Here is a 15,387-nt window from a genome sequence, read left to right as displayed (position 1 = left end):
GATCAGATGGGTTTTTTCTAATCTTCTTTGCTCTAACAATTTGGAGATAAGCAAGACCGAGACTCTCAAATTGCGAGGGAAGGTAAAAATTGCCAACTTGTGATCAACAAGTTTTCGAATAAGGAGAGACGTCCGTACTCTTTTGGTATTTTCCTCACAGAGACCTCTTGTTTGCATCAGATTAATTTCTTTGTAGGAGTGAGCAGGATTCTTAAAGTTTTTTTTTCATACCTAAACTTCATTTTTTTGTGTGGAAGACTTTAAAACCAGTTTGGGGTATTTTTAGCTTTTATTAAAGCGCCTCTTAGACGAAAGTATTTTCAAAAACGAAATTATTTCCTAAAAAATATTTTGCTACCAAAGAAGGTAAATATTCTTTTATGAAACATTTATTTCCTCTTGTTATTTTTCTTTCTTTGTTGGTTTTCTCATCTTTCTCTCTCCGTTTTTAAGCATAACTTACCAGAATTATGATGGTTTTATGTTGCAGTATCAATCGTCAGAGTTGTTACATGCTACGAGCAGATGAACTTTACAATGAGGTTACAAATGATGCATCTGGAAAAGGTGCTTCTCAAGGGATGACCATTGGCTGCTTCATCGACACAGCAACAGGGATCATGTCATTTACTTGTGAAGGCAAAGAGACATCTCATAAATTTAAAATGGAACCTGAAGCAAAACTTTTTCCTGCAATCTTTGTTGAAGCCACAAGCAAAGAAGTTCTCCAAATAGAGCTTGGGCGCACTTCAACAACCCTGCCTCTATCCTCAGCTATTCTTCAAAACTCTGAGAGGCATGTTACTCCCCAGTTCCCACCGAGACTGAAAGTCCAGTGCTTACGACCACACCAATGGGCTCGAGTCCCAAACATCTCTCTGCAAGTTCATGCCCTAAAGTTGTCTGATGTTCGAGGTTGGAGTATGCTCTGCGAAGATCCAGTTTCTATGCTCGCTCTGCACATTCCAGAAGAAGATCGTTGTATTGATATACTTGAATTGATCGAGATGGAAAAACTCCTCTCTTTCCATGCACACACTCTAACTCTGTATGCAGCTCTTTGTTATCAAGCAAACTACAGAGCGGCTCATACTTTATGCCAGCATGTGGATCAGAAGCAGTTGTTGTACGCCATTCGCTCAGAATATATGTCTGGTCCTCTGCGCCAAGGTTTTTACGATCTCTTGATAGCACTTCACCTTGATCCGCATGCTATGACAATGGAGGCATGTAAGAATGAGTATATTATACCTTTGGGACAAGAACTGAAAGTCTTGTATGAAGATCCACAAATGGGTCACAGTTTAAGAAGTCTAGCCACTGAGTCTGTTCAGCCTCTCATGAAAATGACAGATATTGCTGAAACAGTCGATAATATTCGAAGTCTTTACAGTCCATATTTTCCTTTGGATGTTGTTCGAGACTTTGTCATGACAGCATTAGATGAAGCTGTTCAAATCAACCAAGTGCACAATCGAGATCCTGTGGGAGGTTCTAACGAAAACCTTTTCCTTCCGCTCTTGAAATTAGTGGATCGACTTATGCTGGTGGGGGTTTTACGCGACGAAGATGTGATGAAACTTCTTATCATGTTCAATCCTGAAACTTGGGATCCGCTTTTTGAAAAAGATGGGAAAGATGAGCATCGCAAAGGTCTACTCAATATGAAAATGGCTGAAGGTGCAAAACTCCAAATGTGCTATTTATTACATCATTTATGTGATTTGCAATTACGACATAGAGTAGAGTCGATCATAGCATTCAGCCATGACTTTGTCGGGGAGCTGCAAAGTGACCAGTTGAGACGATACATTGATATCAAGCAGTCAGATTTACCATCAGCCATTGCTGCCAAAAAAACAAAAGAATTCCGTTGTCCGCCCAGGGAACAGATGAATGCTGTTCTTGGCTTCAAAAATTTAGAGGAAGATGACCATGAAAATTGTCCGTGTGGTGATGAACTGAGGGAACGAATGAATGAGTTTCATACATCAGTCATGCGGCATGTGTCTCTGTTGGCACTTCAAGAGCCGTCTGAAGAAGAGGAAAAAACAGATGGAGTTGCAAAACCAAATGTTTTCAAACGTTTAACCAATTTCATAAATGCTGTCAAGGAATTAGAAGAAGAACCCAAACCACCGGAGGAACCAGAAAAAAAGTCACCAGAAGGTACAAGCCACAAATATGCAAATCGTTTTTCTACATATTTTCCTTCAAAATCTTGTACCGTTATAGATAAGTTTAAAGTGAAATACTATTTTACTAAGAAAGCTTCTGTCCTCCAAACAATTGCAGACCTTGGTGACAATAAAGTCCAAATATAATGTCTATGTGTTTTCAAAACGGTAATATAATATTAACCATACTTCAATATTCAACTGCTAATCCGAAAAAGTTTACCATAAAAACAAGTGAAATTTTTCCAGTGATTTCCGATTATGGTTAAAAATTTTGAATACATATCTTTTTTATGCACCCTTTAATAATTTGCCGAGCACAGGAATTTTCATTTATGAAGCTGCTTAATGTGGTAAGTTTTCTTGCTATCTCAAGACATAGCCATGACAAAAAATCAAATATATTTTTCTTTTTCTTTAAAAATTCCGGCAGTTTATTGTGTGCAAAGTCTTCTATCATAAAAGGGTTAGTTGTTCATTGATCGATTTTTATTTTTTCCACAGAAATATTCAGGAAAGTTCTCATCAGTACAATTGTCAAATGGGCAGAAGAATCTCAAATAGAAATGCCAAAACTTGTCCGAGAAATGTTCAGGTAACATCCTTAACTGCTGCAATGTTCTTTTCTGAAGCCTTCTTAAAGCAGATTATAATTAAAGCGCTCATCTTTCATTATAGATTTGGAACAAAGAGAGATCCCCCAAATGTCGATGTCTCTTTATGATTAATCATTACTTTTTGGAAGTACCAGTACCAGTCAATAATAGCATACCCTCATCTTTTATGTTATCTCACCCTGACTGCTTTTTTTCTGAGAGAATTAGAACATCCTTTTGATTTATTTGCAAAGACAAATTTATGACGATTTTTTAATGAAATGAGATTTGAAACAGGAAAGAAACTGAACAAGACTGAAAAAAGGACTGAATAAATGTTAGTCTCAATCTGTTGCGCTACAGTGCTGAGTCTAACCCTACTTCAAGGAAATACCCAATTTATCGACCATTCCCCGTGAGCTTTGAGGCACCTCTCCCTCTCTTTTTTTTGAAACTTCAATGAAGGGTATAAAAATGAAAAGAAAAAGTGAATATATAATTCTGAAATCTATTTACTATTTTCTTATTAGTGTGCAAATACTATGAAGCTGAAATAGTGGTGAAATTTAACAATATGGTCGTAGTTGTATCTCGATTTAACGTTTTACTGGAAATTACGTTCATTTTTTCAAGTCCCTACCGGCCATTTCTCGTCAAAGTGTCGCTCAAAATAACGTTTTCCCGGAAAAAACGCTCTACTTTTAATTTCCCTTCGAAAATATTATAACCAGATACGAATGTAGCTAATATTTTTTTGTTTTATCTCTGTAGAAACTTACTTTTGTCTGAATGTTTGATTTTCTTTTTCAGTTTACTCGTTCGTCAGTATGACAGTGTGGGAGAACTCGTGCGAGCTTTGGAAAAAACGTATGTGATTAATAATAAAACAAAAGGAGATGCTGCAGGAATGTGGGTTGGGCTTAGTCAGATACGTTCATTGCTCCCTGTTCAAATGTCCCAAGAAGAAGAAGAACTTATGAGAGAAAGATTATGGTATGTGAATTCTACATCTTTACCTCTTTCATCCTAGATTACTTTTTTTTTTTTTAAACCGTGTTTGATGGGTGATTTGAAGCTGAAAATTTTGAGGTCACATTCAATCTTTTTAAAACTTGGAGAGTTACAAAACCTATTGCCCTGATTTTAAGACAAAGATTTCCTGAAATGTTCTCGCTGCTATTGGTGAAATTCAAGCAGATTGTATGAAAAATAGAACCATCATAAACCTTAGACAGAAAACTGATTACCTGAGCTGAAATATGCCCAGATGCACAAGGGTAGGTTTAGTTTACCCTGACAGGTTTAGATTTTCCCAGTAATAGATTTTTAAAATTGGCTGATTCAAATCTGCCTTGATACATAAAACATGTATACTTGTCAAAGCTTATCGTAGGTTAAAATTTCTAAAGCAGCAGCCCGTGACAATGGTGGTATCAAAAACATAGGAGAAAAAACGGGGTACAAGGCTAAAAAGTACACATAAAAACCGAGACGTCGTCTCGGCAGCTTATCTTCATCCTTCAACGAATATTCGCAAATAGATAGGCCCATAACACTTCAATAATTAATATAAACTTAAATTTCAGGAAGCTTGTGAACAATCACACATTCTTCCAGCATCCAGATCTTATTCGAATTTTGAGGGTGCATGAGAATGTCATGGCTATTATGATAAACACTCTTGGACGCAGGGCTCAAGCACAATCAGATGCTCCGCAAGTCGGCACTGGAGCACTAGATGGAGAACCAGTAGCGAAAGAAAAGGTCAGTTCATATCTATCATCAACAGCTGGCCCTGTCATGTATTTTTTATGCAGAACCAACGTCATTCAAGTGTGTCTGTTGTCGTGACAGACATTGCACAATTTTCAATGTTTCATTCCATCTCTTAAACTGAAAAGAGGAGTGGAAAACTTCCTCGCTTAGAATAAGGCTGAGCTGTAGCCTGGAAGAAACTTATTTATATTTTTGTAGTATCTTGAATTAGTGATTTTAAATCAACAACATCTTGAAAATAACCCGGAATAAGAGACAGTCTGTAGAAAAAGGAGCTGTTTACATCTCAAGCATCTTGAAAAGAAGACTATGACGCAAGTGTAAAAATTTAATGGCTACCCCGTGAATACATAAAAATATGCAATCAATTATTTATTGAAAATATGTTTCTTTATTTACAGGATACTTCTCATGAAATGGTGGTAGCTTGCTGTAGATTTCTCTGTTACTTTTGTCGTACCTCTCGGCAAAATCAGAAAGCCATGTTCGACCATTTATCATTCCTATTGGAAAACAGTAACATCCTACTGTCTAGACCTTCTTTGCGAGGAAGCACACCTCTTGATGTTGCTTACTCTTCTTTGATGGAAAATACTGAACTGGCTCTAGCCTTAAGGTAATAAGTGTGGCTATTTTTTGGTCAGATTTTTAAAATTCAAAAATTCTAGTCGGCGGATGCAGGGCGACTAGTGACCGTGAAAACTGGGAAAAGTCAGGGAATACAACTCGACAGGGAAGGGTCGGGGAATTTTGTCAACAGTCAGAGAATTTTTTGTGGAGCTGGATTCCATGTAAAAATTGGGTCTGCGACAAGCCAGTCGATCGCGTTATTGTGCCAATGTCCTGCTCACATTCATACATTCATTGAGTGACCTTACGCTATTGTAAAAAAGTCAGAGAACGATAAAATGAAACAATGCCAGGCACCCTGCGGATGTGATCCTAACTGCTATATTGACGTCTATCCAATCCAACCGATTTTAATGAAACATGATATAGAAGATATTTTTTGACAAGAATTCAGAATTTTTAATCATATTGTAAAAATTTGAAAATTTAAAGTGGAAGATAAAGTCTAAAATCCAATGTCAGTGAGTCCTTAGCTGATTTGAGTTCTAATTGGAATGTGAGGGGATTTTCCAATTCAACGTGCATGGTAAAATTTCAAAAATTCAAGATGGTAGATGTGGTGTAGTAAGCTCTCCTAATACAACAGATTTATGCGTAGCTTTATTTTCTATGGTATTTTACAACAAAAATCGAAAATTAGGTCCAATTCTCCACACTTATAAATTTAAGATAATGCGTCGGACTCTACATCCTTTACAAAGCTCAATCCTGTTTCTGTTTATTCTCCTTTTAAAAATGTAAGATGGTTACCAAACCTAAAGTGGCCGTTGTTTAAAATTCATTAATAACAAGTGAAAAAAATCTGCAAGAATAATGTGTTTCTTCTCAAAGAATAAATATGATGCTTCAAATATTTAATGCAACATGGAATCGCTATCTTATGTAATCGCATCCTCATGCCAAAGTCTGATCGTTTTCTCTCAAAAATGACTTGAGTCCAAAATGTGGGAGCAGCTTTGGAATGTTTAATGTATTTTTATGTGTATTTGTTGCAAATTTTCTAAACCAAAAAACTGCGCTCTTTCATTATTTGTTTTTATTGAATTTTTCTCTTCTCTTTTCCTTCAGAGAGCATTATTTGGAAAAAATTGCCATCTACCTTTCACGTTGCGGTTTGCAATCAAATTCCGAATTGATTGAGAAAGGTTATCCTGATCTTGGTTGGGATCCAGTTGAAGGGGAGCGTTATTTGGATTTCCTTAGATTCTGTGTCTGGGTCAACGGTAGGTTCATTAGCATTTTCCCGCCAGCAACTTTTGTTCACCTTTTAATCGTTTCAGTCTCTTTCAGTATCTCTTTTAGCCCCTCAAGTACTTTCCAATTCACGAGGTTCTAATGTTTGGTCGGCTCAGTTTTCAAATAATGTGTAAAAACTCATCTGAAATGGGTCAGTAGACCTCAGGAGGACTTGGCTTGTCAATAGTTGATTTTCATAGTCATTGGTGCAAGTAAAACAATGCGCACCTGGAATGTCGCAAAATAAATCATCTTTGCAGGGAAACATCACTTTTTTAGTGTTCCTCAAAAACGTGCCATTTTGGCAAATGCAGTGATGGGAAAATCTAGTCAGTACATTAACTGACAGCTAAACTTGTCAAAATCGCACAGCACAACGCTACTCTTCTGCTGATCAACAATATGCATCAACTGTACTTTGTCAAATTTTCTTCAATGGATTCCACTGTCATATTGATCTTGATGCATAAATTGGACTACTTTTTGCATTTAGGAACTTCAGTTTCTAGCTCAGTTCAGAAAGTTCTAGTTTCCCTATGCACTTAAGTATTTTTACATATGAGTTAGAAATTAAAGCTCATAATTGCAAAATAAAGTTCAATTCAAAAGCTGCAAGTGTACTGATAAGACCTTGTTTTTGACTATCCTATTTTTTTTTCACTTTAGAGTGAAATTTTCTCCCATTTGCGGCTACTAAAACATTTCCTGGAAAAACAAATGGCTCAGTTGTTTGATACTTTCAAATGACACAATAAAGTTAATGTCTCGACTGATCCATTCTTCATTTGAGATATCCTATTCACTAAAAGTTTGTTCCCCCTCATTTTCTAACAATGCATTGAGCAGTTGTCTCCAAATGTTTATCAAATCGATATTTAAATGATTAGCTCCTAATTTCTAACTCTTTATATTTTCAGGAGAATCAGTCGAGGAGAATGCAAATCTTGTTATCCGTCTTCTCATTCGGCGTCCTGAATGCTTAGGCCCAGCATTGCGTGGAGAGGGAGAAGGTCTTCTACGAGCAATTATGGATGCTAATAAAGTATATCCCTTTTTCTTTGTCCTCTTTACATTTTTCAATTGACTTTCAAAGATACTACCAAAATTTTTAAAAAATTATTCTTTTGGAATTTTTGCGTATTGACCAATTTGAATTTGTTTTCTTTCTACTAAATATGCAAAATTGAAACTTGAAGCTTAGATTCTACTATCAAAATTGGTCGTAGATGCAACTTTTGAGTGTTCTCAATAAAAACTAAGAAGTGCTGCCTCTTTGCTAACAGAGTATCGAATGTATGTCTTTTAACACTCTGTTTGCAATTTTTATTGATCAGAAATCAGAGGTGTCTCTTACTTTTGATTGATAGCACTCATCAGTCGCATCGATGACCCATTTTGATGGGCTCACTTTGATTGTCACTTTGATAGTAGATAGAGAGCGCAAATCCTGTAACACAGTTTACTGGTCAGCTCAATGAAAATTCCTATAATTTAGAACTAAAATGATTTAAAAGTTTTCTAGAAATTACAGATATTATATAATGTTCAAAAGGCTTCATTTTTAATTTGAAAATGAGGGTTTAACCGTGCATATCTGGTTAATAATAATATTTAGCCTACCCGCAATTGATTATTATCGATGTTCGTAGATATTTCATTGATTCCTTGCATGTTATTAGTTAAATTTATTTTTTTAGTCATTCTTATCAGTGGTGAGTGACACTCCTTGGTTGAAAAATGATTTTTTGTCCAAGTACAAATCAGGAGCGCATATTGGTACACTAATGCATTTTACTCTTTCAAGTTCCATTATCAGAGACAAGAGTATCAAAAATATGGAATCATTCGCAATACATGTATCAAAAGAATTTTACTGGAGTTATTTCCTCTGCAGGAAGTAGTAAAGGATGTCATTTACAAATCCTAGTTTTTAAACGAATGAAAAATAATGAAGTAACAAAAAATACAACTCATTGCAGCAGGCTTTTTATGAGCAATACTAAAAATACAAAAAATGATTTATAGGTAAGTCTGCTGCTGTCTCTACTTAGTGTTATTTGAAATTCAAAGTGCTGTTAAATGCTAAAAGGACCCCGCACACCTCTTATGGGAAGCTGCACCACGTCCGATTGCCTTCTGACTTATGTTTTTCGATTCTCCTCAAGATGCTGATCAAAAGTTATAATTGCGCCAACTTTCTACGATGCACCGTTTTCGCAAAAAACCTAAGAGAAGATTCAATTATTCGGCGATAAAAAGCCAGAAAGATTCCTCATTTCAGTACTCGAGTGAACAAATCAGGGGAACTCCCGCACTGAGCGGCAGTCTTATCTCGGATTCCGCTCGCCGTTTTGCTCGACCATACAAATCAGATTCTTGAGGAGCATAAGAACAGGAAAGTCTGAACGTCTACCGGGCGAGTGCGGGAGAGAGATAGCCTCTGAGTCGGCAGGTACAGATAAGAAGACGGACACGCGCTACGTTTTTTCCTTATTTACATCGGGCCTGTCCTCAAATGCTTTGTTCTTTTTTATTCATAGTCGCCGAATAATTGAATCTTCTCTTAGGTTTTTTGCGAAAACGGTGCATCGTAGAAAGTTGGCGCAATTATAACTTTTGATCAGCATCTTGAGGAGAATCGAAAAACATAAGTCAGAAGGCAATCGGACGTGGTGCAGCTTCCCATAAGAGGTGTGCGGGGTCCTTTAAGTGTTCCATTTGATTTATTTACTCTGGGTTATAATTGTCAACTTCTAATGATCAATAAATCAACAATGCTCTGTGATTGCTGATTGTAGATGTCTGAACAAATAGCTGACCGGAAAAAGTTAATGGATGAAGCTGAGGGGTCAACGGCGGTCATGCAGTTTGAGCATCCGTTACCAGAGTCCGATGAAGATGAAGACTATATCGATACTGGAGCAGCAATTCTTAACTTTTATTGTACCCTTGTAGATCTTCTTGGTAGATGCGCACCAGATGCCTCAGTCATTGCACAGGTAACATACTTTAATGTATTTCTCTTTTATCTCCCCTATTGAAGGATTCTCCCATTTCAGGATTTTGCAGGATGCTAAACTTGGCTCCCTGAACAAATGTCATCTGCCGACAAGGTCGAAAAAGACCTAAAGCGGTACATATCTCTCAGCAGGACTCTAAGTAAGAATTCCAATGCACCTATTTGAGCTGGAAAACCCTCCTCCCCTCCTCCCCCAGTCTTTCACTGAAACTCATTAGAGCACATTTTGCATACTTTTTTGTGTTTTAATTCTTGAAAATTCTGCAGATTCTTTTTGTAGCTCTAATTCTAATTTTTGGTTTTTTCCAATAACTTGACCTCATTGTGATATGGACTGCGTTGAACAGAAAGGAACTAAGCCAGCTATTGCCAAATTTGACTGGGTGTTTTAATTTTTTATGAGAGAACGTTTGTGCAAATTCCTTTGAAAATTTTAAGGAATTTGCTTCGTACTGTGGCGAAAATTCACTGGAATTTGCTCGAAAATCCGCACAACCATTTTCATGTGAAAAATTTAATTGCCCAAATAAAGTTGGCAAAAGCTGATGTGGCTTGGTTTCTTTCTGTTTAATACAATCCAAAGAAGTGTACACTCTCCAAAAAAGTGGTCCAATTGTAATATATACCCTATAATTTGCCTGTCATTTTTTGCTCTAAAAAACTCTGTCAGCGTTTTTCACTACCATCTCTTTTGTTTTTCCTTCAATACTGCAGAAGGTTCTCTGCACTACCTCCCTTGAAATAAAATATTTAGTCTCTTAAGAGCTACTCAAAATAAGTTTTGAAGTCACGATTTCCTTTAACTGGCAAATGATCAGTGTAATGCACTGTGCCCAGTCAGTCCAAAGGAAATTCAGGCTTAACTGTTTTCAGTTCCATCTACATTTGAGCATTTCTAGTAAAGAAAAAGTCAAGCACATAACTATATTTAAGTACCCACTAATGGAGACTCTCAAGTACTTATGAGCTTTTAGTGCAGACAGCAATCATACAATCAAAGTTCTCATGCAATACCTAAGGAAGTGAGATGACTGTACTAAAAATTTTCATTAACTTCCTTGCAGGGGAAGAATGAGTCTCTCCGAGCAAGAGCAATTTTGCGTTCATTAGTGCCCTTGGAAGATCTACTGGGTGTCTTAAGTTTGCGATTTACGCTTCAAAATCCTGCTGCTGGTGAAGAAAGACCAAAGAGTGACATGCCATCTGGATTGATTCCTGGTCACAAGCAGAGTGTCGTGCTGTTTCTGGAACGTGTCTATGGTATTGAGCAGCAAGACTTGTTCTTCAAAATTCTTGAGGAAGCCTTTTTGCCGGATTTAAGAGCAGCTACAATGCTAGACAGAGTAGGTCAAATGCATTTTACTTGTTTTTCAATTATATTTATTATTCTTCTATCATACTTTTCTTTGTATAAGGTAACAAAAGTGTCTCCAAAAGCCCAAACAATTTCAACAACGTACGAAGGAGCCAGGAATAAAAACAAAACGTCAGCTTTATGAGCCAAAAAAGGAGCCTTAAAAACAGCCCTTTGCATGGGGCCCAAGAACCTATATTGACACGCAATAGGTTAATTTTAATAGCATGTAAATATTCATTAGTGCTTAAAGTGAGAAAAGGAGAATTTAAGGAAAATGTATCATTCATAATTTTTTCCTCGCCATTTTTTTCCAGAATGATGGATTAGAATCAGAGATGGCACTAGCAATGAACCGATATATAGGGAATTCAATTTTACCTCTGCTGATCAGTCACTCAAGATTTTATAATGAGTCAGATAACTATGCAAACTTACTAGATGCTACTCTCCATACTGTGTATCGACTATCAAAGAACAGAATGCTCACTAAGGGTCAAAGAGAGGCTGTCTCCGATTTCCTTGTTGCACTCACCAGGTTTGTATTTAAACAACCATGTTATTCATATATTTTCATATTTTTACTAATGAAGTAGGTATTCAGAACTTCGAGGTATTTGACCGAGTTGATTATATATAGTGGCCTATGTTTCCATGACCGTCCATAAGAAAAAGAACCTCAGTCCACTAAGGAAAATTGTGCAGTTGAGAAATTTTTTCTGAATGGCCATTCTGTTCCCTAGAACATGGTAGATTTCAGTGTGGGATAGTTTTGGAAATGTGCCCTAATCAAAAACTTGACTCAACTGGAAATCGACCCGACTGGAAAAGTGTTTCAACTCAAAATTTGGTCTTCTCGGATGGAGAATAACCAATTTCAATACCAATATATCATAGATTTTCTAAAAAAATCGCAAAAATTCGATATAAGCGATTGATATATCGACTCGTTAACGTTAAAAATCAATTCTACAAGAAAAACTACGTAGGTGTCGGTGTACTACAATCATATTAGGTGCATTTAGTCATGCATGAATCAAAAATGAACAATATCAATCTCAGAAAATCGTTGATTTTCCGTAAAGAATCTTAAAAAATCGATATACCTGATCGATATATCGACTTGTCAACATTAAAACTCGATTTTGCCTGTAAAAATACGTAGGAACTGGTGTGTATAACATGTGCAAACAACGATAACAACCCTGTAGACGCATCAATTCAACAAGAAAATAGCGAAAAATAAGGCCGAAGTTTGACCCCTTTGCCCCCCCGTAACTCGAAAACGGTTCCTATACTCATCTTGAAATTTTTTCCTGAGTTTTCTGTTATTATAAGCTTCCACTTAAACCTTGGTTTGATGGTCGAATCGAATACCGAAAAAGGGGCGAAATTTTGGGAGGCTCTTTAAGTTATGTTGGTTCCAAGTTTACAGTCCAGGGAAAGTTGCCTGGAGAGAAAGCTGTTCTAAACTATAATTGTATAATTTGCCATGTCCAGGGTACAAAATAGCCAAAAAGATTAGCTGTAAGTTTAGTTTCACTCTAAGGTAGACTTAAAAATACATTGATTTACATGTGTCAGTTTTTCCCGAGCAATTTTTAAGGGCCGTAGAGATCTCCAACTTTTTGCAAGTTCTGTCAAAGAATGCATCAATGGCTGAACTGAACTTGCATGGTGGTGATTATTACTGTCTACTTTTCAGCCAATTGTGAAATCTTCAGGAAAAAGACGGTAGGAAGATGATAGATATGAAAGTCTGACCAACTGCTCTCAGAAAAAGGTTCACTTTGAGGGAACAAGAGGTGATAGAAGGCTAAAATTTGACTCCTAATAGTAACCTCAAAAAATAGTAGCTTGCGTCTTGCTATTTTGGGTCCCCATGGTACTATCCGTTTCTATCAACATTTAATTGGAAACTCTTTATGCTCACATTTTCCTCAATAAAACTGTTTCTGTCTCTTGAATCAAATCTAATTTTTTTTAAAAATATTTTTCAGTCAAATGCAACCAAGTATGCTGCTAAAATTACTACGGAAATTGACTGTAGATGTATCAACTTTATCTGAATACACCACTGTCGCTCTCAGGGTAAGCCATCACTTCCACTTATTCTTAAATATCTTTGGAATGTGTACATCTCAAACAAAAAATGTTTCATGCTATTTAAATAAAATATATCATGAACAGGAAGCTCACTTCATTGTTAATTACACAGAAAATGAGCAAAATCACTGGAAGTAAAAATCCATTTGTAATGGATTGAGCTATTCCCAGTCTGAAAATTGTATAAACCTTTGTGAAATTCAAAGTAATTAATCCCATTGTGAAAAATTAAATTCAAGTCTAAGAAGCAAAGTTCACCTTTGTGTTTACACACAAGTGATGTATTTATACCAAGAGGATCGAAGTGAAAATTAATTCAATCATGAGGAACTTTGTGCATAGGTTTATGTGCTACATAGTTCTTTTTGTTTCTATTCATTATCACATTTTTCCTTCGTGCAAAAATATGTCCAGATAATCATGAAGCTGAAGAAAATTCTGAAATAAGTTTAACAAGAAGCTGGTTTGTTCTCAAAAACTGAATTCAAACTAAAACAAGGGGAGCAAGAAGGTAAAAAAAGAAATTGAGTACATAATCTTGTAATACTTCGAATTTTTTAATCCAGGATTTTTAAATGCAGCGTAGGCTGTAGAACAAATTATACCTAGATACATTGTTTGTAAATTATGCATACATGCACATATTTATTACAATGGTTTTTTTCAACAGTTGTTAACCCTCCATTATGATCGTTGTGCAAAATACTATGGTTCATCTGGAGGTCAAGGATTATATGGCGCTTCAAGTGAAGAGGAAAAACGGTTAACCATGATGTTGTTCAGTAACATCTTTGATTCCTTATCCAAAATGGTAAGTATGTCATCGCATTATTTAAAAATCTCCCTTCTAGGTGTCAAGGCCATAAAGAAACATACATGTTATACATTTGTAAGCTAATATTACATACTGATCAAAAACTTTTTATGAAACTCTATTTTGCATCAGTTATGAGAAAATAATTATTGATTATAAGGAGTAGGTAATCGTTTCTTAGGGATCAAAGTTACCTCCTAGGAAGCCAAACAAATATTCAGTTAAGTAAACGTCAGTACAAATCTATAGAAAACAGAATGTAAAATGTTAGTTAATTTCGAAATCACAAAGTTAAAAGCCCCAGAATGATTTTCTGTACACGCGTAAAAATACTCGATCTTTAAAAGCTGCTAAAAAGGATGTAAAATATGTGAACTTTTAATCTCTTTCAGGATTATGATCCCGAGTTGTTTGGGAAAGCATTGCCATGCCTGATTGCGATAGGATGTGCATTACCACCAGATTACTCCTTGTCGAAGAACTATGATGATGAGTGGTATGGATCAAAAACACAAGTTCAAACAGGGCCTGCTGATGGACCTTACAACCCGCAGCCCATCAACACATCTAGTGTCCAGCTTAACAATGACCTCAACACTATAGTGCAAAAGTTCTCAGAGCATTATCATGACGCCTGGGCAAATCGCAAGCTGGAAAATGGATGGGTGTATGGGGAGCAGTACTCAGATTCACAGAAAGTTCATCCAAGGCTTAAACCCTATGCAATGCTGAATGATTATGTAAGTATATTATTCATCTTCCTTTTGCTGGAATGAATTAGAGGAAAATCATTTCTGATATGATGAGAAAGGTCATAACCAGTGGTTCTCACGAGAGGTTATGCAATAAGTGGTCCAATTTGTTGGCATTGAGAATTTGGGGGAAAAAGAGAATTTAGGTGGTCTTTCATAGTTATTTTTTGAAGCACAAAATCTAACGTCTCCAATGTAAGAACTCATCATTCAATGTATAAATGATTTTAAAATTGAGAGCCATTTCTATGCAAATCTATCTTGTTCTATTTTTTAATTAATAACACAGCTGTTTTTTCATTTAAGGTGGAAATTGTTTTATGTGCTCAAACGTAGTTCAGTTCAATATCACTTATAATCAATGCTGCAAAATTTCCCAATGGACTACTAGACAAGGCACGATTTCAAGCATTCTGATACACATTTCTTAAGCAGAATTTCATGTAGAACACGATACGCGCAACAAAAATTACTGAAACCAACTCCTAATAAAGATAGTAACTTTTTTATTTTACATTGGTTACGCGGATTTTGAACTGCCCGCTCACAAGAAACTCAAAGCTCTACATGAGTCAAATCGCGCACTACAACGGTTTCAGCAAGCCTCTCAATCGAGCAATGTTCATTTCCCACCGTGTGTTGTTCAAACTATATGCTACTCGCTATAGCGGAGCCAAAGTGTCAAGATTGAGGTTGCCAGATTTTTTTATCGCAAGAGACTGTCATGATAACATTTAGCGCAATGTGAATCACGCAGAACATTGAGTTTTCATGAGCGGGTGATTTGAACTCACACATCAAGAATCATTAAGTATCTTTGTAAGAAGTTGATTTCGATCATTTTCGTTGTGCGTATTGTGTTCTACGTGAAATTTTGGTTAAGGAACATGTATCAGAATGCTGAAATTCGTACCTTGTCTAGTGGTC

General features: G+C 36.2%; 1 protein-coding gene across 6 annotated transcripts in view; it reads left to right on the top strand.

Moving 5' to 3' along the window:
- Window positions 1–15,387, top strand: part of RyR (Ryanodine receptor) — a 130,121-nt gene that overhangs the window by 57,533 nt on the left and 57,201 nt on the right. For all 6 annotated transcript variants that reach the window (XM_072306110.1, XM_072306112.1, XM_019045586.2 and 3 more), the window contains 13 exons: window positions 491–2,169; window positions 2,682–2,772; window positions 3,584–3,766; window positions 4,360–4,537; window positions 4,951–5,165; window positions 6,248–6,402; window positions 7,333–7,457; window positions 9,214–9,414; window positions 10,499–10,777; window positions 11,106–11,326; window positions 12,789–12,879; window positions 13,565–13,705; window positions 14,101–14,448. In XM_072306110.1, coding sequence (XP_072162211.1) covers window positions 491–2,169; window positions 2,682–2,772; window positions 3,584–3,766; window positions 4,360–4,537; window positions 4,951–5,165; window positions 6,248–6,402; window positions 7,333–7,457; window positions 9,214–9,414; window positions 10,499–10,777; window positions 11,106–11,326; window positions 12,789–12,879; window positions 13,565–13,705; window positions 14,101–14,448 — 3,907 coding nt within the window. The remainder of the gene's footprint in view (window positions 1–490; window positions 2,170–2,681; window positions 2,773–3,583; window positions 3,767–4,359; window positions 4,538–4,950; window positions 5,166–6,247; window positions 6,403–7,332; window positions 7,458–9,213; window positions 9,415–10,498; window positions 10,778–11,105; window positions 11,327–12,788; window positions 12,880–13,564; window positions 13,706–14,100; window positions 14,449–15,387) is intronic.

This window comes from Bemisia tabaci, chromosome 1 (assembly GCF_918797505.1).
Source record: "Bemisia tabaci chromosome 1, PGI_BMITA_v3".
Lineage (NCBI taxonomy): Eukaryota > Metazoa > Arthropoda > Insecta > Hemiptera > Aleyrodidae > Bemisia > Bemisia tabaci.
Note: the sequence above shows the minus strand (reverse complement) of the source record. Positions and strands in the feature narration are given on the sequence as shown.